At 39.4% G+C, this 22508-nt stretch overlaps 1 protein-coding gene across 6 annotated transcripts in view; it reads left to right on the top strand.

Annotated features, from left to right (window-relative positions):
- Positions 1-22508, top strand: part of NRXN1 (neurexin 1) — a 1138235-nt gene that overhangs the window by 690891 nt on the left and 424836 nt on the right. Inside the window, exon 1 of one of the 6 annotated variants that reach the window (XM_011961494.1) lies at positions 2324-3440. The exons of the other annotated variants lie outside the window; for them this stretch is intronic. Within the exon in view, the coding sequence (XP_011816884.1) occupies positions 3188-3440 (253 nt within the window). The 5' untranslated portion in view covers positions 2324-3187. Of the gene's footprint in view, positions 1-2323; positions 3441-22508 lie in introns of those variants that run through there. 6 annotated transcript variants of the gene reach the window in all.

The raw sequence follows: 22508 nt of genomic DNA on the forward strand, positions 1-22508 counted from the left end.
CATATTAGATATACTTCTTTCAGACATGAGTTAGAGTGCTTAGAGTGCTGCTGGTCGTGAGTTCAATGTTAATGAATCAACATTATGTATTAAAGAAGGTATCATTATCATTCAGAAATACATGAAACAAGGTAATGGATTGATTCAGTGATGAAAAATGTGATCAGAGATTTACAGGAACCATAGCCCTATATTTCCCCATAGGAGCAATGGTTCAGTATTTGCTAATTCAGTGTTCACAGCGACTTTATTTGCCACAACTACTGTGAATAATGAGAATTGACTGTAAGTACTAAGAGACTAGATATATTTCACATATGCTGGACACTAGAGGGAGTAGGAATGAAGACTTGACTTTTGTCCCCTTCAGGAATCTACCATTTATTTTGGGAGACAAGGACAGATTAACACAATATATGAGGGTATTGGAGAACAATGCAATGCTCTACATATCTTTTAGATGGAAGGCAACTGAATGTATTGTACATGGTGATCAGCTTAAGTATGTTAGACCTGTATGAGAGAAGAGACATAATGCCTTCATTGCAGGGAGCATTTGATATATTTTAAAGAACACCAACATTAAATATTGCATGATATCCTTTCTACCCTGTGGGATTCTTAGGAAAGATAGAAACATGACTATTTTATAAAGGAAGCCACAGTGCCTCAGGGAAAGACTCGGTAACTAATGTGATGTAACCAGTAAATGGTGGCATCAAAAATGCAGCACAGATTTCCTAACTCCTAATCCAGTGCTCTTTCCATGCTAACACTATGAAATGTCAAATTCAGAATATGGACCTGTGGTCTTGAAAACATACTGTGTGGATGATTTTCCTTTTCTTTTTGAGGCTCTCCTTGATATTTTTAAAATGAATAATCACGACTCTTGTTAGTGAATTAAAATACATATGTTGCTAAATAACAAAAAGAATAAGAAATGACTGGGGACAAGGGCAGAAACAGTTCACAGTGGAAAATGATAGATTTTGCTTCTGCTGGTCTTTGAGCAGCTGTGGAAGGTTGAGAGACATGGCATATTTAAATAGGTAAAAGCATTGTGTTTAGCAAAGCTGAACTGTTTCAATCAATATACTACTGAAGAACTACCTTTTAGCATAATAAAATAAACTTTTGACAGGAATGTGAGATGTGTGATTGATACAGGTGTGATTTGGGGGCCACTGGACACTATTTATATAGTGGGCATCAGAGTCTCATGGTTGAATCTCAGAGTCTCATGGTTGAAAGTTTCTTTCTTTTGGCTTTAAATAGAAATAAAGACCCAAAAAAAAGTCCGGCCACTGGACATGTCATAGTTTTTTATCATCTTTTGGAAACAAAGGAAATGTTTAAATCATAGTCCCAAGTCTTAATCACCAGCTTCCAGTGCCTGTGGTCCTCCTAGCCAAGTCCACTTGCATTGCTAGATTTCTACTCTTAAATGTATGCTGGCTTTGCTGGTCTTTCATCTAGGACACACAGCTTTTGGTTAAAGATGCTGTATTTCATCAACAGCATATAAATGTCCTCTTTCCCTTAGGGGCACTAGATTTAGGAATTTTCATTTCCTGATGCTATTTTCTTTATAAGACAGGATGAGAAAAAGGAGGAGTTCCACCCTTAGCAAAGATCATCACAGCGGGGCTTCTGAGAGATCTTGGAAGTTCCTAAATATTCCTAAAATACTGACTGAAATACAAGCAATTTTATTCATGCCATTTCTTTCTTTTCTGCTTTCTTCCTGTTTCTCTACTGACCCTTCTCGTCTCTTCCCATTCTTCCACTTTCTGCCTCTTCTGCAGCTGCCAAATTAATGCATCCTTTTCCCTCCTTGTGAGTTTTGGTCCCCTGAACTTCCACTGCCTTATATGAGATATAGTATGGTAGTGGGAAGAAGACTCCTTGTTATGAATAATGTATGTGATTAACAGATCATCGCAACTGATGATTGAGTACAAGGTGTCAAACCATATTTAGCAGATTGGGTTTAAACACCTGGTAGAACAAGTTTGGTCCAATAAAAAGACCCGAATTCTATCCCTTTTAAGATCTCTAAAGACGCTGGTTACATCTAAACCATTGGGTAGGGGAAGGGTGCCATTTGCCATTGTAGTTCAGATGGAGGGATCACCTGGTGAAGGGAGAGTTGCTTTTTAGGTGTTCCCGTTTCGACTTACACGTGTCCCTTTGATGCGTGGAGAATGCAAGGGAGAGGCAAAGCAGGGCGATTTTCGTGGGAAGCTAGACCAGCCTCCCTCGTTACATAGGCTCGTCCTCTGCATTGCATCCGAGCTTCAGTGATTTGCTGTTTGGAGACTGCAGATTTGCATAGAGCCCCTTGCTTCACCAGCGTGTGTGGTTTTTCTTTTCTTTCTTTTTTCTTTTTTTCTTTTTCTTTTTCTGTTTCTCTCCCTTACTCCTTCGTCCGCATCTTCTTCTCAGCTGTCTTTCCCCCGTTCGATTCCCACTTCCTTCAGAAGGGCGCACTCTTCCCTCTGAACCCCTCGCCGGGCGTAAGTGTCAGGAGGCGGCGGACGCGAAGATTGCCTCGGGAGCAGGCGATGCGCGCCGCTGCTCCGCGCGCAGCCCGGGGGAGGCTGGCGCTAGCGGGCGAGCCAGCCGGGGCTGAATGGAGGGAAGGGGCGCCTGGATTCCATGGGGTCTACTTCTGTCTTGAAAGGAGGTTGGGCCGGCGAAGTGGCCTCCCTAGTCCCCGCACACAAAGCTAAATGGATTTACCTAGTGGATTCGCGGTGGATGGCTGTCATGTAGAAGTGAGGACCCTCCGGGAGGAGCTTTAAACAATTTCTCGGCCCCCCACCCGCCGGCACGCACTCTCGCCCGAAACTCTTTGGGAGTATCTCTCGAGAACCTGGAGCCCTGGAAATCTGGGAGCAGCCACCCGCTCCGTGCTTGCCGTTCCCGGGGCTGCCTTTCCGGACAAGCCCCTCTCCAGCTGCATTCGCCTCGGCTATGTTTCGGATTGTTTGGGGTGCTAGGCACGGCGGACTCCAGGACCCCGAGAAGACTGTCCGAAGGAGGGAGAGGATGGGTGCCCTGGAGCGGTGAGGCGGCCGGCCCCTCAGCCCATCCCGCGCCGCCCGGTACCCTGCGCCCTCTCCTCTCCCCACGCCCCAAACTTTGCCTCCCGCGGCGGCTGCCCCTCGGCGGGCGCCCCGCCATGTACCAGAGGATGCTCCGGTGCGGCGCTGAGCTGGGCTCGCCCGGGGTCGGCGGAGGCGGCGGTGGCGGCGCAGGGGGGCGCTTGGCCCTGCTTTGGATAGTCCCGCTCACCCTCAGCGGCCTCCTAGGAGTGGCGTGGGGGGCGTCCAGTTTGGGAGCGCACCACATCCACCATTTCCATGGCAGCAGCAAGCATCATTCAGTGCCTATTGCAATCTACAGGTCACCGGCATCCTTGCGAGGCGGACACGGTGGGTCTGCGATGCCAAGTTCTCGCGGGTTACCCCTTCACTCCCCCCTTTCTACCCTGCACTCGCTCCTGGGCTCCTAAGGCTCAGAGAAATGGGAGCTCGACAAAAGGGAGGTGCATTTGGGTGTGCTTGGTGCGAGACACTTATCTCTTTGAAGACAATAGAAAGGGGATGGGGGAAGGCGTCGCGGGTGTTGGTGGTGAGGAGTGGGAGGGGCGTTCCTTGTCGAGGTACTGGGAGAGAGATGTGGGCACCTACTAAAGGACCAGCCCGGGTCGCGCGGCTGGGCCCCGTGAGAAGGGGGCGTCACTTGCCAGAAGGTCACTCAGTGGCCGGATGGGGCGCCGCGCTTAGCTAAGGAACCTGAGCACCGGAGAGAAGAGGGCTCTGCAGAACCTTTTGTCTGTGCTGTGTATGCTGCCCCACCTCCTGCCCATCTTCTCTGGCCCGGGGGAGGGAGAGATTCCAGCCTGCACATTCCTCCAAAGTGCGCCCAGACTGCAGTGACAGCAAAGCAGTCCTGGGACTCACTCAACAGGAGGCCGATTACTTTTGCCCCCACGCCTTCCCTTAATTGGAGAAGGTAGGAGGGCAACCGAGGCACCCCCTCTAATGCGGGCCAACCCTTACCGGGGATGGAGGGGACCTCTGGACACCATTCCCCTTCCATCCACTCTGCACATAAATATATGTCTTTTCCTTGGTAATTAGGCTGAGTTCTTTTCTAAATGGAACAGAGAGAGGCTTGACTACACATACCCATCTCCCTGAGGATCATGTCTGAAGGCTGTTGGAAAGAGGGAGGTCTTACTTCCTCCTTCGGTGTTTAATGCTTTCCAAGAAGGGCAAGTCATTCAGTGCCGGCTGGGCTAAGCCCGGAGGTCTGCCTGGAGAAGGAGAAGTTAGAGCTAAGGGAAACTATTCTCCTAATGCCCTGTCCCTTTGAAAATAGCTAGAGTGTAGAGGAAACCCTTGGTTGGCAGCTTTCTCCTCCAGAGTGACCAGCACTGTGAGGCCGGGTTCCTCTAATTTTCAGATAAATGTCTATTCCAGATTTCCCGAATTGCCAGAAAATAAAACATCAGTCTGGTTTTGTGAGTCGTTCCCCACTCCCAATTTTTCTTCTCCCCCATTGTAAAATGCACTCTTTTAGAAAGCAGAGTGAAAGTTGTGGGCAGTTTTTTTATATCCGTTTTCCACCTCTTTCTTGCAGGACCGGTCACCTTTCAGACTTGTTTCAGCTGGGAATCTTTTGCCTCACTTCTTATGAGTTTGCTCTGCCCTGAGCAGCTGCTGGTGCTACCAGGATGACCCTTTATTCCATGGATGCGGGGTGGGCGGGGGCTTCCTACCTGGGGACAATTCTGGTTAGATATGAAAAGCTATAGCAGAATCTAACTGAAGAGAGACCAAGTCCTAGCAAGCCCACTTTGGGAGCACAATAGAGAAAAAAAAAAAAAAAAAAGACATCCCTGTGGGTTCTAGGAATTGGTTCCTTTCTCCTTCTCCTAGTTCCCTCCCAGCAATTCTCTCCAGTTAAGAGTGTCTAGTATGGAGACATGAGTGATGTCCCAAGCCAGGGATTCTTTGTTATAAGTAACAGAGATTAGATCCCTCTGAAGGAATAAAGAGTTTCTGGTGATCTCACCACAAGCCCACAGTATTCTAGGAGCTTGTTGCTCCTTTTACCTAAGTGCAATTCTCAACCACTGCCTTGCCTTTGTGCAGAATTATGTGAGTCCCGAGGGGTGGAGGCGAGCCAGGGTGCAGGAAGGGCAGACAGAGCGAGGGTGGGTTTGTGTGGTGAGGCAGATAAGGGTATGCAGGGGGTGGGGTACCTAATTGTGCCAGTGGGGAACACTTGGCTAATAATCTCATATGCAACTTCTCCTTTTCTGTGTCTCAGCTTCTCTCCAGAGGGATGAGGCTGCTGGGAACGTGGGAGAGGAGAAGACCAAGGGGCCCTGCTGCAGAGTGGGGCACTCCTTTTTCCTCTCCACTGCAGCTTCTACCCCAGTCAGGCGCCGTCTGCTGGCCTTTACAAACATTTCTTTCCCTCCAGAATACAGTGATTGTCTCTGCGTGTGAATGAAAAATCAGAGGTGCCTGTCATCGAAAAAGAGAAAGAATAGGATAGTAGAGAAAATTGTTGTGTGTATAGTGGTTGGTATTATTCTTTTGGGTCAAAAAGCTTTCTGTTTCCTTCAAAGGTTCTGTTGTATGGTCGTGTTTGTGTATTTTTGGAATTCTGCCCACCCTCCTTCACATTCACTCTTTTGGAAGAGGCTACACCTCTTCTGATTCTTTGTTTTTTCAATCAGAGGCGCAAACTTACCTGTCAGTAACCAACCCCTGCCAAATATAAGCCAGGTGTGAATTTTTCATACCTCATCCTTTCCCTCTTTTGAAAATAAAATTAACTTTATATAGAACAATCAAGGAACATTAGGATAAAAAAATAAGCCTCTTAGGGTGAAGGATGGAGATTTGGGGTGAAGTGTGAGTGCAGAGGGACTGAGAACACGGCAGGCAGGGTGATGGCTTAAAGATAAACCTAATAAGAAAGGTGATGTTGAATTTGTTGGGTCAATAGCTCTCTGAATATTTTGCTAATTGTTGGGACAAAGGACCCACAAGTAAAGAACCCTTGAGCCTAATAGATGAGGGTGTAGGGAAAGCACAAAGGTAAATGACAGTATGATAAATTCATAGCTGAAAGTCAAGACAGGTGAAAATGAGGTTTTGTTCAACATCTGAGACTATTGCAGATATATATGGCTAGATGAACAAATGAACTAGGCTGTTTGGTTGTATTAGAATTTCTGTGAATCATAAGACATTTTCTTTCATAATACGGAATGCATGTATATGCTTGAATGTGTAAAATAAAAATTCGTGTGTGGTATATTTTAAGGAATAAAATTGAGTCTCCTATGTTTTGAAAACTGCTGGGTTGACTATCCAGGTTCATTCTTCTTCATTTTCTCATCTTGCCATGCTTCATTTGCACTATTATGAGGTGTCACTTACAAGGTTTGCAGGGTGCAGAGAGCGCTCATGGCTACCCGAGTATCTTTGTGCAAGCTGACCCAGTTGCAGACATTATGATGAGGATTTTTTTTTAAGTGCCTGTGAGAAGCAGGTTTTGAGAACACTGCAGGGTCTTTTTATATTTTGCATTTGCTCAAAAACATAAATGGTGAAACTACCTCCATAGAAAAATTGTGGGTTTTTTTCTAGTTAAATAAAGGGAGAACTGTGTGACTGTAAATGATAAAAAGCAAGCCTGTTTGTAATTAAGAATGCTACTTAATGCCAACAAGAGTCCAGAATAGACCAGTGTGCTCAGCCAGTACTGCTTATGTGATGTGCCATATGTGGGGAGCATGGAATGATGTCAGTTAAATGCTTAGGTTCCCATCTCAGCTCCTGGCTTTCCTAAGTGCCTCTGCATACTTTAGAAAATTAGCTTAGAGTCTCTTAATAATTTCAGGAGATAAAGGAAGGAGAAAGCCACCAGTGCCAGCCTTTCTCCTCCCACAAATATGAGCTCCGGAAATTATATTGCCATGATTAGCTTACACTATTAAAGGGCAAAAGGGCTTTCCCAGAAGGAAGTGTTAACAGATTTTAAAAGTGTCGTTTGTAATTGAAGTTACTTAATGGTGTTATATAAGGATAATAATTATATCTTGAATTTATAATGTTTCTTTTTCTGAGACACTTTCAGTGCACATACAAAACTTCTAAGAGGATGGGTAGGGTTTCAGAGTGAGTGTGAATATGATTTTCCTGTAGGGATACTGAGGCATACCATAAATAGGCCAAAAGACGGAGTCAGATGTCTGATCAGAGTCAAAGAGGAATTAGAATCAAGACCTATGGCCCATAGCCCAGAGCAATTCTATGAGCTCAGAGGTTTTTAAACTCAAACTAAGGGGGGTCCTCTATGCCATTTAATGGTTGATCTCTTAAGAAATAATTACAAGAAGCATGGTCCAGGGTTTTGCTTCAAGCATGTTTTAACACTAACGCACACTGTTAGAAAGCTGATGGTACCTCAACAGAGTCCCGCAGATTACTTCATTGATTCTGCTGGGGAGGTTTCTGTTTCTCTGTTTTTCTAGGAGGCAGGAGGTTACTGTTTCATAGTATCCCTTTACTCTTTTGTGTGGCAACCAAGAGAGCCAGCAAAACCTTTGACAGTATTCTCTATATTGGGAAAATATTTAGCTTTAATGTTTAATATTAATTAGCTGGTAACAAATTTATATGTATGACCTTGAATGTTTTTGGCTATGACAATTCTGCTGGAACAGACACTGCTGTTCCACACCTTTTCCTTACTTTGGGTTCTTGGACAACATTTTTCATCGCTTAAATGTTGTTTTCAACAAGATGGCCAGCTAATATTTTTGGAAGAATCTTTGAATCAATCATGATCCAAGTAACCCTGGCACTTTAGAATAATTTTTGGTTGCTTAAAACTTTAATAGATTTATTTCTTAGATCATTCGTTCATTCATTCATTCAGTAAATATATCATAAATTCCTACTCTGAGCATGTGTTTGTGTTTGTGTACCATGTACCGTGGAGGACCAGAGAATAATAAGGGTGAGAGTCAAGGCGAGGTTGGAGGAAGCAAGATATCTGAGGCAGAACCATCAAGAAGTTTACAACTTAGTTCTTAAAATCCAAGCTATTGTTGGAAAGAGTTTTAATCCTTAAAGAGGCAAATTCAGTTTTTTCCTTACAAATAGGTAATTTCCAAGCATAAATGCAAAACACATAAAGTTTATGTATATGTAGCAATCATCTGGGACTCACCATGAAATGATCTGATAAAAACATCAAAATAGTAAATTTTATCTACACCACTTTTTATTGCCCTTCATTATTAATGTTCTAGAAAGAGCTCTTTATATAATTGCTTTCCACCAAGTTGCTGCATATCTTTTTTCTAACAAAACATACAATTTCTACTTTTCAAACAGATATAAGGCTTATTTTGTAAATGTAGTTAAGATAGGCATTCAGTGATTTATATTTACACTAATTATAAATAATTAATGCAGATTGGTCTGGTGAGATATTTCTCAGAAGTATATCTGTGTAAAAATTTGGCCATTGCCATTTACTATCACTGTATAAATGTACTAAGCTGCTTATCTTTACTAAGAATGTTTTCTCCTTTTATAAAATGAAAATACAATCAGGGAAGAATAAATGAGACCATGAATTTTAAAAGTGCCCAGACTATAATAGGTTCCCAAAGGTTCCCAATGTTTTTCTTTCTTTTTTTGTTTTTTTGAAAAAGAAATACTTAAAAGAGACTTCAGAACACATGTAGGGGAAATCTAGACCTTGAAATCAGAAGACCTGAGTTCCTGTCCCAATTCAGCCAGTTATTAACTCATTGACTTCTGGAATTCAGTTACCACTTTGAACATCTTTTCTTTCAGCTGTAAAGTTTGAGGATTGTATCCCTTTCATTTTATAGATGTGACAACAGAGATGTAAATAATTTAAGTGAACTACACTCATAGAGTCATAGCAAATTAGCAGCAGAGATGGTGGTAAGACCCATATCTTCTAACTCATCTTCCTCCTCCTATAGAATACTCTTCCATAAAGCCTATGCTCCAATAGAAGGGAGAGCCTGCACTAATTCATCTACACTCTCACCTGTACACTGTATGACCAAAAGCAACCCTTTTCAGACAATTAACTGGGATTAGAGGCTTGGTCTTTTTTTTTTTTTTTTTTTTTTTGAGACGGAGTCTCCCTCTGTCGCCCAGGCTGGAGTGCAGTGGCCAGATCTCAGCTCACTGCAAGCTCCGCCTCCCGGGTTCACGCCATTCTCCTGCCTCAGCCTCCCGAGTAGCTGGGACTACAGTTGCCCGCCACCTCGCCCGGCTAGTTTTTTGTATTTTTTTTAGTAGAGACGAGGTTTCACCATGTTAGCCAGGATGGTCTGGATCTCCTGACCTCGTGATTCGCCCGTCTCGGCCTCCCAAAGTGCTGGGATTACAGGCTTCAGCCGCCGCGCCGGGCCGAGGCTTGGTCTTTAAGAAGAGAATAGAGCAACCAAACTTGGTTCATATAGAAAACCAACTTTCCTCTACTGTTGACCATCACCACAGTCAGCCCTCAGTGACTCATTTATACTATAGTGTGTGCCTCTTTTAAGAAAAAAAACACAATTTGTATTTTGAGATGTTAACAATCCCATCATTAACAATAATGAGCATGACTTTTGAATATTGTTTTGTCATTCATATTCTTGTTTTGTTGTTCCGTTTCTCTCTTTTTTTTTTTTTTTTAAATTGGACTAGCAGACCTCTAAGATCATTTCCAGTTCTAAGTTTCCTTTGATCATAAGCATCTTTTAAAATCCTCATGCTCTTGTTGTCTTTTCCCGGAGATGTGTTGTTTCTAAACATATTGCAACTGGAGATATTTTTGCAAAGATTAAATTCAGGTCCCTTAAGCCATCCAACTGTCCTCATCATTATTCCAGGAGTGGCTTATTTAGGTGCACAGGAGCCATGGTGTGGTGGTCAGGCTGAAGGTGCGTTTGGCCTAGTACTTGTCTCACAACTGAGATCTCAAGAATTTCCTCTTAGAAAAGCACCTGCTTCTTTCATTTGGTCTTTTTGCCCAGCCCTTTCTGGTCTATGTAGGGTGTAGAATATCTCTCTGCATAGAAGCTTGTAATAGCCTCTTAAAATATTCCATTCTCCCACCAAATACAAGATTTTTCAGTGTTGGTCATGTAACAATGCATTCCCTTAAGCTTTTGACAGAACCAAGTGAAAACAGCTATCTTTTAAGTATATATTTCCACAGTGCCTTCATGTAAAGTGTCTCATTTAATCATCATCACAACCCTGGCAGGGCTTATGATCATCATTTTGCTGACAAGGAAACAAATTTAAGGAGATGATGATTATGTGAGGGTCACTTAATTAATAAGTAGCCACAGTACATTTGCTTTTCAATGACAATATGATAAAAGGCAGGGTTTTGAAAAAAAAAGAAAACTAACAAACAAAACCCAGTGTATCACTGTATTTAAATTAGAAGGCCTGAAATTTGTCCCAGCATTGGTACTTTCCAATTCATGTCCCAAAAAATGTTCCTCATTAAGAATAAAATTAACCACAAAAGAGTAGCTAACTCATAGTTATTAAGAATTTCAAGTCAATATAGATGTGAAATTTATATCTGCATTTCAGTGGAAGGAATTTTATCTAATATTACCTTTTGATACTTAGTCAATAAGTAGGAAGATGGAGATGGATTAATAAATGAAGACTGTTCTCAAATTCAGCTTAAAGGGTTATGCTCAGGCAGTGATAAGGAATGCTATTAATTAAATAGTAACTATTATACTAAAAGGCTTTAACACTAGAATATGGTGATTCCTGTACAGACTTCCTTTTAATCACCAAATATACAAGTAGATAAGAAGACCCTGCTGCATTAATTGTGGGAACTTATATCTGTGAGATTTGTGAATTTTAACTGAGGCAAGTGTAGAAAGGTGTTTCTCCAGTGTATTTTCAAGATATGTGGTTATGCACATGTTAAGTTTTCTCTGAACTTTCTTTGAATCTTGTAGCCATTTTTATTGTGAAATTCAGAATATAGGATTCTTTTGGGCTCTGACATCCCCAGTTCAAATATGTTGTATAATGTGACTGACATTTTTTAAAGCATGGTTGTGAAATTTTAAATGTTCTTATATACATTTGGTGACTTGTTTGTCAAATAATTAAAATTGGTAAAAGTATTATGATATATCTCTGAAAATCAGCAACTATAAAGAAAGAAATTAAATTAAACAGATTGTAAAGGAGTGCTTTTTAATATGTGGTAAAATACAAGGCACTGAAATTTACTTATTTGGACATCACTTCTGCATGTTTTTTAAATTATTATTATTATTATCTGGGTTGCCATTGGACTAACAATGGTACATGTAATTATTTATGTAGTTTAGCCTGTCTTGGCTATTAGTTACTGTCTTGGTTATTAGATCTGGTCATCATGGCGTGTTTTTCTAGATGACTTCAGGTTTCAGAGCTGCTTAAAGATAAGTACTATTTTTAATGCTACTTAAAACAGATAATTTGAGATTCTGAAATCTTTCATTTTATGTTAAGACTGAAAAACCTAAAGTGTGGATAGTAACAGAGCATAAAGCAGCTCACTAGGAGTTTATTGTGATGCTGTTCTAAAAAATACATTCAGGAAAAGTGTGGTAGCCCAGTGACACAATACTCTCACAGTAACCGATTAGCACGTTTTGAGGGGGCATGAAGCAACACATTGTTTTATCTTTTTTTTTTTTTCACTTTCTAATATAAAACTATCTAAGCACGTCTGAAAGAAGTATATGGTTTTTCTGAGGAACTTGGCTTTCAAATTTTTCAAGATTCTGTAGTTGTTAATTGAATGAATGCTTTAGTTCATATCTATGTATGTATATCATTTTATGTATAATTATCCTTTTCAATTATAAAATATATTACAATCTAGTGTAGGGAAATAATACTGGAGCATGGCTAACTTAAATACCTCTAAGAATTTTTGCCTGGAAGATGTATGTAGAGATTGAACCTTCTATTTGGTTTGCAGGCCATTGTTTGATAGCTTATTTCCTTTATATTTCATATTCATTTCTGAAAGTTATCTCATATTGGCCCATTTATGCCTTCATCATAGAAAAATTGATCATTTTCTAGATTACATCTTTCTGAAGGTGAAGCAGAGAAACTATCCTCAACAGTCTAAGCTACATTTTCTTGAAGTCCACAGTTAACGTTTTCAAAATCACAATGTGCTGTATCAGTCATTTTTCATGTGTATGTCAAAGTAGTAACATATGCTGGAATAAGATGAATAATAAATTAATCTCTGTCAGCAAAGTGGCTAATTGGACATGCTGTTAAATATGCAAATAATGTATTTGGGTTCCCCACTCATTCTCTTTCTTGGGACTCGTTCTAGGTGAGATATAGAGTTGTTGATGCTGCTGGTTGATAACCTTTTGTGCCATAACTAAAAGTGGAACACTCCTGATGAGCTTCTGATAAACATCTTCATACAAAAGTCTTGTTTAATACACAAGATATTGATATCTGGATGCCTTTAATGACTAGACTATACAAAAACAGTCTATTTGTACTGTTAAAATTTTGCCTCAGTAATCTTATTTCTAAATGTAAAATTTGTGTTTTTTCTTTTTAATAGAATTAAATTTTATTTTATTTTTTTACAGAATGAATTAATGCAAATCTTGGCTTATAGTGAGGAAGTGATTAAAAATTTTGTGAGATTACTTCACAACTGCAATTCTCCCTCATAAAAGGCTCTGCAGAGAAAGAACTAGAGTCACATAAAATGGTAGTAAATGACCAATTATATCATTTAGTTATTGAACAATCACTCAGTGCTTATTATATGCCAGGTGCTTTTCTAAACTCTTAACAAAATGTCAATTCATTTAGTCCTCACAACAACTTTATGAGATAGGTACTTTACTCTCCCATTTTACTCATAAGGATATTGAGGCACAGCAAAATAAATAGTTAAGTCACCGAAACTGAAGTTGTGGACCCTGGATTCAAACCCAAGCAGGCCCATTAGAAAGTCCATGCTTTTGGCCAGGCACGGTGGCTCACCCCTGTAATCCCAGCACTTTGGGAGTCCAAGGCAGGCAGATCATTTGAGGTCGAGTGTTTGAGACCAGCCTGACCAACATAGAGAAGCCCCATCTCTACTAAGAATACAAAATTAGCTGGGCATGGTGGCCTTTGCCTGTAATCCCAGCTACTCAGGAGACTGAGGCAGAAAAATCACTTGAACCTGGGAGGTGAGGTTGCAGTGAGCCGAAATCAAGCCATTGCAGTCCAGCCTGGGCAACAAGAGCAATACTCTGTCTCAAAAAAAGAGAAAAGAAATAAAAAAGAAAGTCCATGCTTTTAACCTCTACACTATGCTGTCAATAAACATAATTTATTCTGACTGAGCATTTTGTTTTCTCCTCTAGCTTTTATTGCCAGTGGTTCATAACAGACCCACAGAGAATGACTATCTGGATTTACTTTGTCTAATTTCCAACAGGTCATTTCTCTGAAGGTTTAATGCCTTATCTTTATCTTCCAATTAGTTTTTAGGCATTGTGATTCTTAAGTACACAGGGCATCAAGAGGCTTCCCTGTGCTTCCCTTCCTCATCACTTTATTTGTTCTGACTGATTTATTAATCTCAATTGACATCTGTCACCACACCAAGAGTAAAGGAGTGATTGATTTAAGATGTTTATTAATGTTTATTAACTACTTTCATTCTAGTTGGCAAATACTTTCCCTACCAAATTGATAATCTGCTGTGATAATAGACTAATTTGCAAGTGCAGTCATGATTTACAATTAAAAGGGAACAGTGATGATGAGTCTGATTATATGATTATATTCTCCTGAGATGAAAGGAATCCTGCAAATGGTTAAATAAAATTGTATAATTCTGAAGGCAGGATATAGAGAAAAGGCTGATGATTAATACATTTCTTTGAGTATTCTAATTTTAATTATGGTCTCTTAATTATGAAGCCTTGAAGATTTTAAAAATGAAATTGTGTTGTTTCTATATGGATGGTATTGTATGACTACATAGAGAATTTAAGCATCTCTACTACTCATTTTTAATGAGTTTTTATATTAGGCTATAAGTTGGAGCAACATTCAGAAAGGATGGTAAATGCTTTGAAGTTTGAGTCTCTTAACTACATTTTTAGTAAATTTTTTTTTGTTTCTTCAACTTAACACCAGAATTTTTGTTGTTTATTTACTGGCATTTCACACATTCCACTGAAAATAACATTACAGGAATTCTGGAATTCCCTTGTGACATAAAGGATTACTCTTTTAATTCTCATTGCATCTACTAACTATCTGACCTTGATCAGTGTCTAAACCTCTGAGCCTTGGTTTTCCCTGGAGTGAAATAGGGCCTCTGTAGGACTGTTGTGAAGACTTGATACTATGTAAACATCTGACACAGGAACTGATAAATTGCTGCTGCCTCTCAAGTGACAGATGAACCCCTCTCCAACAGTGGGTCTTTTCTGCTCTGGAAAAAAACTAGAAAGGACTTAGCTTAGTTATAATGCAGACTCCTCTGAGCTTTTTAAAACACATTTCATTCTTATCATTCAAGACTGATTTGGTAGATTCTTTAAGTAAAAGACAAGGGGTTGAAATTGAGATCCCTTCCTGGGTCTGATTCTTCCAAAAGAGGATAACACAGATGTTAACAAGAGGATATTGTGTAGTCACCCAACAATTTGTATCCCCTTTGTCCATGTGGGAGTTAAACCAGGACACCTGCAGTAGAACTGAACTGTCAAGGCTATTGCTGCAGTTTAGTGTTGAATATTTTTCTCCTTGCTCTCTTAGAACATTCCTTTAGAATTTAGAATAGGCCTTTTGAAAATAACCACAGGGGTTAGTGGGGAGAGGGTAAAGATGACGAGGAAAGACTTAGGAAAATGATTGCACCTTTTTTGCCCAATCAACTCTGAAAATGTCAGCAAACACAAAGCTATCTTTACCTGGCTGGATTACAGCTGCAAGAGATTTCGGTAAGAGAAACAGTGCTTCCTAGCCCAGAATTGCTAATGTCACTTCTTTCACTGTGGCCATTTTGATGAGTATACCATAGCCAAATGCTAAGAGTCTAGCATTTAGACAGAATAGAAGCATTTCAAAATACCAAGTCAAATGAAAATGCTCAGCAATTGTAATTTAATTATTTATTTTTAAAACATAACTAGCGAATTTCTTAAAATAAATGAGTGTTTTAATAGGAATTTAACATCCATGTTTGAATGTTTTCATCCTCTTTCTAAAAAGAGGTTCTTTTGGGGACTGTGTATTAGACAAAATTTCATGCTAGTTTGAGGCAAATTTATTTAAGCTTTATGATCACCTGGGATGATATATATACTTTGGAACTGAATCACTTTACAGAGTGTCCCATCACTTTCTCTCCCCAGAGTCTGAAGAAAGCTTTTAAGCTGTGGTGTCAACAGTCAGGAGTCCTTAGGATCAGAGTAGTTCAGTCAAAGCAAGATGTGATTGAGACAAGAAGCTGATATGATTGAAGTTGTCTATATTGCCCCTCCTCCAAGGTTAACTTATAGTGGTATGTAAGTGCCAGCAATAAGTTTAATCTATGAAACCATGTAATTTGGATTTTCTTCTAAATATCTTAAAATGAAGACGATTTTCTAGATAACAGATAATAGTGAAGAGTATCCCTGGATAAAGCATTGACTGGCTCCTCTGGAACCAAAATGAATATAGGTCCCACCTCACATATTCATACATTCCCTAGTGTTTTGGAGACTTTTGGAGACCCTTGTGATGGAGTGCCTGCCATTTGGGAAATAGAACCTCCAAAGAATATGACTTAGCAATCTGTGCTAGGGCACTGTAGGTATTTAGAAATCAGAGAAACATTTTCCAGCAAGGAAATCAGTAAAAGCTTCATGAAAGATATAGGCTTTTAGAGAAGCACTGAAAGATGGATATGTGGTAAATGGAGAGAAAGGCAATCTTACGTGAGCATGAGCAGAAAACACTACTTTAACTTGTGCTTTTAAAAGAAAACAACAATGCAATAATTGCAAATTCAATTTTTGTTAGTAATTCCAGACAAATGCAGCTTACTACTGAATGAGTGACTTTGTATGCATGTGTGTGTGTGTATGTGTGAGTATTTTGCTTAGACGTGAGGCCTGTTAAACAACATATGCCTAGTCCTGATCTTAAGGAAAGGCAGTAGCAAAGAGACCTAATTCTTAGTTAAGTTGGAAAACACAGTGCTGTGCTCCCTAGATATTGGCTGGGAGTTGCTAGAGAGGAGCATATTCTTGAATGAGGGCCAGACACACACATACAGGAAAAAAGCTCCCAAAGAGCAGGGCAGGGCTCCATCCTTCCCTTGTGGATGTCCTAATATCCTCACTGTTAAAAGTCCTGCATCTACAAAGAGAATGGTGAAGGCAAGACTTGCAGGGAGTTGACTTTCTGTTTTTACATAATTTCATTCAGTCAGCCTCCTCATTCACAATATGCAGATATTTAGGTTATTACCAAAATGTGGGTGTTTACACACTCTGCTGGCAAATCAGTGTTTTACTGGGTGCCAAGAATGCAGAGACCAATCAATCAAGTGCTTATCAAGTGCCTTCTGCTTGGAGTAGGACATTCTGTCACTCTCTGCCAAAAGACCTAAGGCCTAATAGAGGCCGTCAAATCCATTCTCTTGTCTTTCACGCTTAACCTGCCTGCCTTGTGTTCTTTCAAACACCTTCGGGAGGCCTTGCAGTATCCTAGAACAGACATAGGAAAGATGGGAACCATCTCTTTTCCATTCTCCGGTTGCTTTTCTGACACACCAGAGGCCCCATTTGTACCACGACATGGACTGGGTGGGCACACATCCTCCTTCATTACCAATTTCTATAGGAGTCTGATAGATATCCTGCTAATAGTGGGGAGATGTTTGGTTCATTTTCATTTTCACGTTTGTAGAGCTTTCAAGGTTTACACAGTGACTTTTGTTTTAAATCATATGATATCTACACAAGCCTGTAAATTAAATATGGAAGATGCTTGCCCCATTTTGCAGGTGGGGCAACGTTGCAACCCGGTCACTTTAAGTGGCCTGACCTAGTCGCATGTTTGTAACTGGCAGAACTGGGACTATAACCCCATAAGCTGGTTTGAAGATTCCAGGGCTGCTATTGCCACCCACGTAGGGGAGCACAGTCTGTTTTTAGGCTATCCTCAAAAGATCAAAGAGATGAGTAAATCAAGGAGATCAATGATTCTGCAGGGATTCTGGGAAAGAAACACTGAAAGGGTCCAGTCTATGTGGACTTGCTAAGCTAGTAGAAAAAAAAAATGGGTTGGTGGCTCTTTGTGGGAAAATAAAATAAAGGTAGCAGTTGTTGGTGCGACGGCCAGGATTATTGATTGACTTTTAATATGTTTTGTTAGTGTGACAGTTTAATTTTTTTGTTGCTTATTAGTTTTTGTTTTTTGGAAAAGAAATGAGGATTCCAGTTTGAAGGATGAGCTCACTGGCTTTTGATCATTGTTGAAATAACTCAAAAAATATGCATACAACCCAAGAAAACACTCAGACTGAACATCTTTGTTTAATGCTGTGATGTTTTCTAGATGAACAGTGACAAGAAGCTACATATAATGAAAATGCCCAATTACTTGCAGGAAATTATTAAAGAGCACTTGGAAAATTGAGATACTCTGTCAAAAACTTGATAATTTAAAGCATTTGATTCTTCACAAGAATGGAAAAGAAATGTACAAAGAGAGTCTTACTTTGGAAATGCCTTTTGCTTATTATAGTGTGAAGAATGATGCCTAGCTGACAAAATGGTCAACATTTTCCCTGCAGCAGAGATCTCTCCAACTAGGTGAAGATGAATGCTTTCAGGTATCATTAGTGAGCTTAGGAGATGATGTTAAGATACATCCAGTCCGTGTTTTTTAAACAAAGGTCCTATGCTTTCAAAACAGAGCTCTAATTTTCCTGGATTAAATTTCCTGAAGACAGGAAGTGTGGTTTTTGTTATATCTCAGTGTCCAAAAGTAGATTTTCATAGATACTCAAATGTTTGGAGAAAGATTCCTAAATAACCACTTCTACTCACACAGAAGCAATAATATGTTCATTCTGTTAGTCAGAACTTACTTTAAAGCTAGCTACAGTTAGCATGGTATGGTTTTTAAGCTATAATAAATTGCCTGCAAAACCTAAATATTCCTCCCATTACCTGTGATTTCACCATTTACAATTCATTTCTTAGTACCTCAATAGCTTTTTTTAAAATCTGCTGTATGTTGAAGAGATGTAATACAAAGAGATATAATTAAATTTTAATTCTTAAAATTTAAACTTCTTCAGAATCACCTAAGGAGTTTACTGAAACTGCAGATGCCTAGGTTGTACCTTTAAAGACTCTACTGAGTAATCTGGGGGTAGGGCTCAAGAATGTGCATTTCTAAATATCCACTTTAGGAGATTATAATGTAGACAGTCCTTGCACGATTGTTTGAGGAACACGACCTTATGCTGTTACGAACTAATATCTCTAATATCTTCAAGTTACGACTTTTACCTAAGATCTTTGCAAGCCTCCAGCAGGTACTGTCTAAGGAGCAATTCTTAGCAGTGATGGTTTCTCTTTCAAAGGATGCAGGAAAATCACTTGAATACAAGGAGAATGATGTTGGAAGTTACCTAAAACCTGATACTTTCACATTAGTGATCAATTGCTGTTGATATACTGCTAACAAGGATACTAACAAGTGGTTAACATCTATAGCTCTTCTCTTAGAATGAACTGTTACACATGGGAAGTATTCATATAGGAAGCAGACTGCAAGAAGATTCCCTTTAAAGCCTCATAGACATAGTTTTGATGGAATAGAACATCCCTGGGTACAGCTGCTTCTTTGTTTTTGGTGTGGAGTTATGCTTTTGAGGGTTATATGCATGCACACACACAACTTTTAAATCTCAGTCTGCATTCTCCTTTTGTCCTTCCATATAAACACTCTTTGGTCCTCTATTCTCAATATCCTTTGAAAGGATTAGTCTATAATGCAAACTAAGGTGTTTCTTTTTATTTTTTAAGGGGAAGAAAATCTCTTAATAGTTAACACATTTTCCTTTGACCAAGAAAGCTTTGATGCAGGTGTTATTTGCAGCATATATTTTATCATATCGAATTTATAAAGTTTTAGATTTTATAATGTCTTTTCCAATTTTAGCCTCCTTTTATGTTTGTGGTTTTTCAGCATTAAATCTTTTATGAACTGCCTCTTTCTTGGTGTTAAATCATCTATACTTTTCTAAAAACAATGACATTATTATTGGGTTTAATTCTGCATTCTTTTTGACTTTGTATGGATGACAAAAACACTCCTAGAATCAGAAATGGAGTACAAAGTGGGATTTTAGCAAGTAATTACTTCCCACCCCTAATTTTACAAATGTAGACTGTGACACACAAGAATGTTAAATGTCCAGCTCTAGGTTTCTTTCCTAGCACTGTCCCACTTTTCCTTCAGCTTTATTAATGAGTCACCCACACTCAGAATAACCTAACCATATCCAAGTGATACTTTGTGAAGAAGTTTAAATCAAGTAATTCCCATGGCAGTAAACAACCTCTGAGAAACTGAACAAGTTTTCCACTTACAGTTTGAAAATATCTTTTTCTTTAGCTACTTTATTCATTAAAATTTTCTTGAACTGAGAGCAGTCATATTTCCTGTGTGCACCATTAAGCTGACAGTTTAAAATGGTTCCTTGCTTAATTTATATTACTGTGGAGTTTTTTTTTTTTTTTTTTTTTCTTAATGGAGAGAAACTAACGTCTGGGTTGGGGAAGGATAGGAGTAGGTATTGGAAGGAACATTGTAATGTGAAATCCCTGGGGATGGGAGGTTAAAGCAAAAGGACATGGCCTTGTTTTAATAGCTCATCATCACTAATGAAAGAAGGAAAAGGAGAGCCTATGTTTTTAAATTCTTTCTGCCAAACTCTTTAAGGCATGTAGAGATCATAGACATTTTCTATAACATTTGTTATTAGTGATTATAATTATCGCTATAGAGGATTTGGAAAACAGAAGTTTGAGAACAAAAATAGAACATCCAGAATCATATCTAAAGAAAATCACTATTAAAATTTTGGTATATTCCCTTCAGTAGTTTGCCTTTATATATTTAATCATTTAAAAAAATGGAAACCTACTGTGCAGACTGTCTTGCAACCTTTTTAAAAAAACTAATAATATGTCATAAACATCTTTTGTTGATATTAATTTCCTTCTATAGTATAACTATTTAGAGATTCCATGGTATATTATCTAGACTGCACTTATTTTACTGGTCTTTTTGATATTGGACAGATAAAGTATTTCCATGAAAAATTTTATAAACACTGGCCGAGTGCGGTGGTTCACATCTGTAATCCCAGCACTTTTGGAGGCTGAGGAGGGTGGATCACCAGGTCAGGAGTTCGAGACCAGCCAGGCCAACATAGTGAAACCCTGCCTCTATTAATAATAAAAAAATTAGCCGGGTATGGTGGCACATGCCTGTAGTCTCAGCTACTCGGGAGGCTGAGGCTGGAGAATAATTTGAACCTGGGAGGTGGAGGTTGCAGTGAGCCAAGATTGTGCCACTGCACTCCAGCCTGGGTGACAGAGTGAGACTGTGTATATATATATATATACACACACACACACTACTGTTATATATAATAGTTGAATCAAAATATTTGTGTTGTGTACAAAGCGTGGAAATAAGTTAGAAGATCTAGTTATTTTTAGATTTTTAGTACTCATTGCCAAACTGAGTTCTTCTCCTCTCTGTGTTTCTTTATATTACTTCCTGTACTGTATGGCACAATGGCCCTCTCAGATTGTAATTACTATTTTCAGTCCTTATCATTTTATAAGAAGGGAAAACCCTCATCGTTTTAACTGTTTTACACTGTTGTAACTTCCACTGTGTTTGAACATCCTCACAGGTGGATTTGCCAATTGTATTTCACCAAATTATCTGTTCATTACCTTTTTGGGTCAGTCTAGTGATGTGTTCCTTTTACTAACATTGATTTGTAAGAATTCTTTATTGATGTTGTTAGCTCTTTCTTGTATTTCTGTATATGTGGCTAACATTTTTTTCTCAGCTAATTACTTGCCTTTTAATTTTGTTTATGGTGCTATTAATGTATAGGAGCATAATATTTTCCTGTATTCAGTCTATTGGTATTTTTCTCTATTGTTAACTTCTTTTCTAGCTTTCTTATCTTCTACCACTTGGAGATGATTCTGTATGTGGAGGCATTTAATATATTTCCACAGGCAGTGGGTATTGAGCTAGCATCTACTCAGATAACTGCGCTTGATTAACAAGAGACAAGATGTGTTAGAAGGGTGACCAAGCAGTTCTGGGTCAGGAGTCAAGTGCATGAGGCTCGTATTAACATAGTGAGGTTTTGGAATTTAGGAGAGGTGACGGAAGTTTATGGCAGTGATGGAATTAGTAGGAAATGAATAGAAGTTTCCAATTCTTTTTTTTCTTTTTTTTTTTGAGATGGAGTCTCACTCTGTTGCCTGGGCTGGAGTGCCGTGGTGCGATCTCAGCTCACTGCAACCTCTGTCTCCTGGGTTCAAATGATTTTCCTGCCTCAACCTCCCTAGTAGCTGGGATTACAGGTGCCCAACACTACGTCAGCTAATTTTTTGTATTTTTAGTAAACACGGGTTTCACCATGTTGACCACGTTGGTCTCGAACTCCTGACCTTGTGATTCGCCCACCTTGGCCTCTCAACATGCTGGGATTATAGGTGTGAGCCACCACACCCGTTCGAAGTTTCCAATTCTTAAGAATGTTGCAGCCTGGAGAAGGGAGAGTGAGGGAACTAAACGTTATTAAGTCTTTCATCTCTTCTGTTACTAGCCTTGGTGCTGAGGTGTTTACTCATGCTATTCAGGGTTGTCCATGCTTTTGGCTTCCCTGGGCCACATTGGAAGAATAATTGTCTTGGGCCACACATAAAATACACTAGCACTAACAATAACTGGTGAACTAAACAAAACAAAACAAAATTAAAAAAAACTCATGTTTTAAGAAAGTTTATGAATGTGTGTTGGGCCACATTCAAAGCCGCGCTAGGCCATATGCAGGCTGCAGGTTGGACAGGCTTGCTATATGATGTCTTTCTTTTCAAGATGCTCTCTATTGTATTAATCACATGTTAACTGCTTCATTTCAACAAGCAAAAAATCCTATGAGGAAAATCAGAATACATATATAAAAAAAAATAAGAAAAAGAAAATAATTGGCCATGTAAGAAAAAGAAGTGGCTGGGCACAGTGGCTCACACCTGTAATCCCAGCACTTTGGGAGGCCAAGGCGTCCAAATTACTTGAGGTCAGGAGTTCGCG

This window comes from Colobus angolensis, unplaced genomic scaffold, assembly GCF_000951035.1.
Source record: "Colobus angolensis palliatus isolate OR3802 unplaced genomic scaffold, Cang.pa_1.0 Scaffold558, whole genome shotgun sequence".
NCBI classification, from domain to species: Eukaryota; Metazoa; Chordata; class Mammalia; order Primates; family Cercopithecidae; genus Colobus; species Colobus angolensis.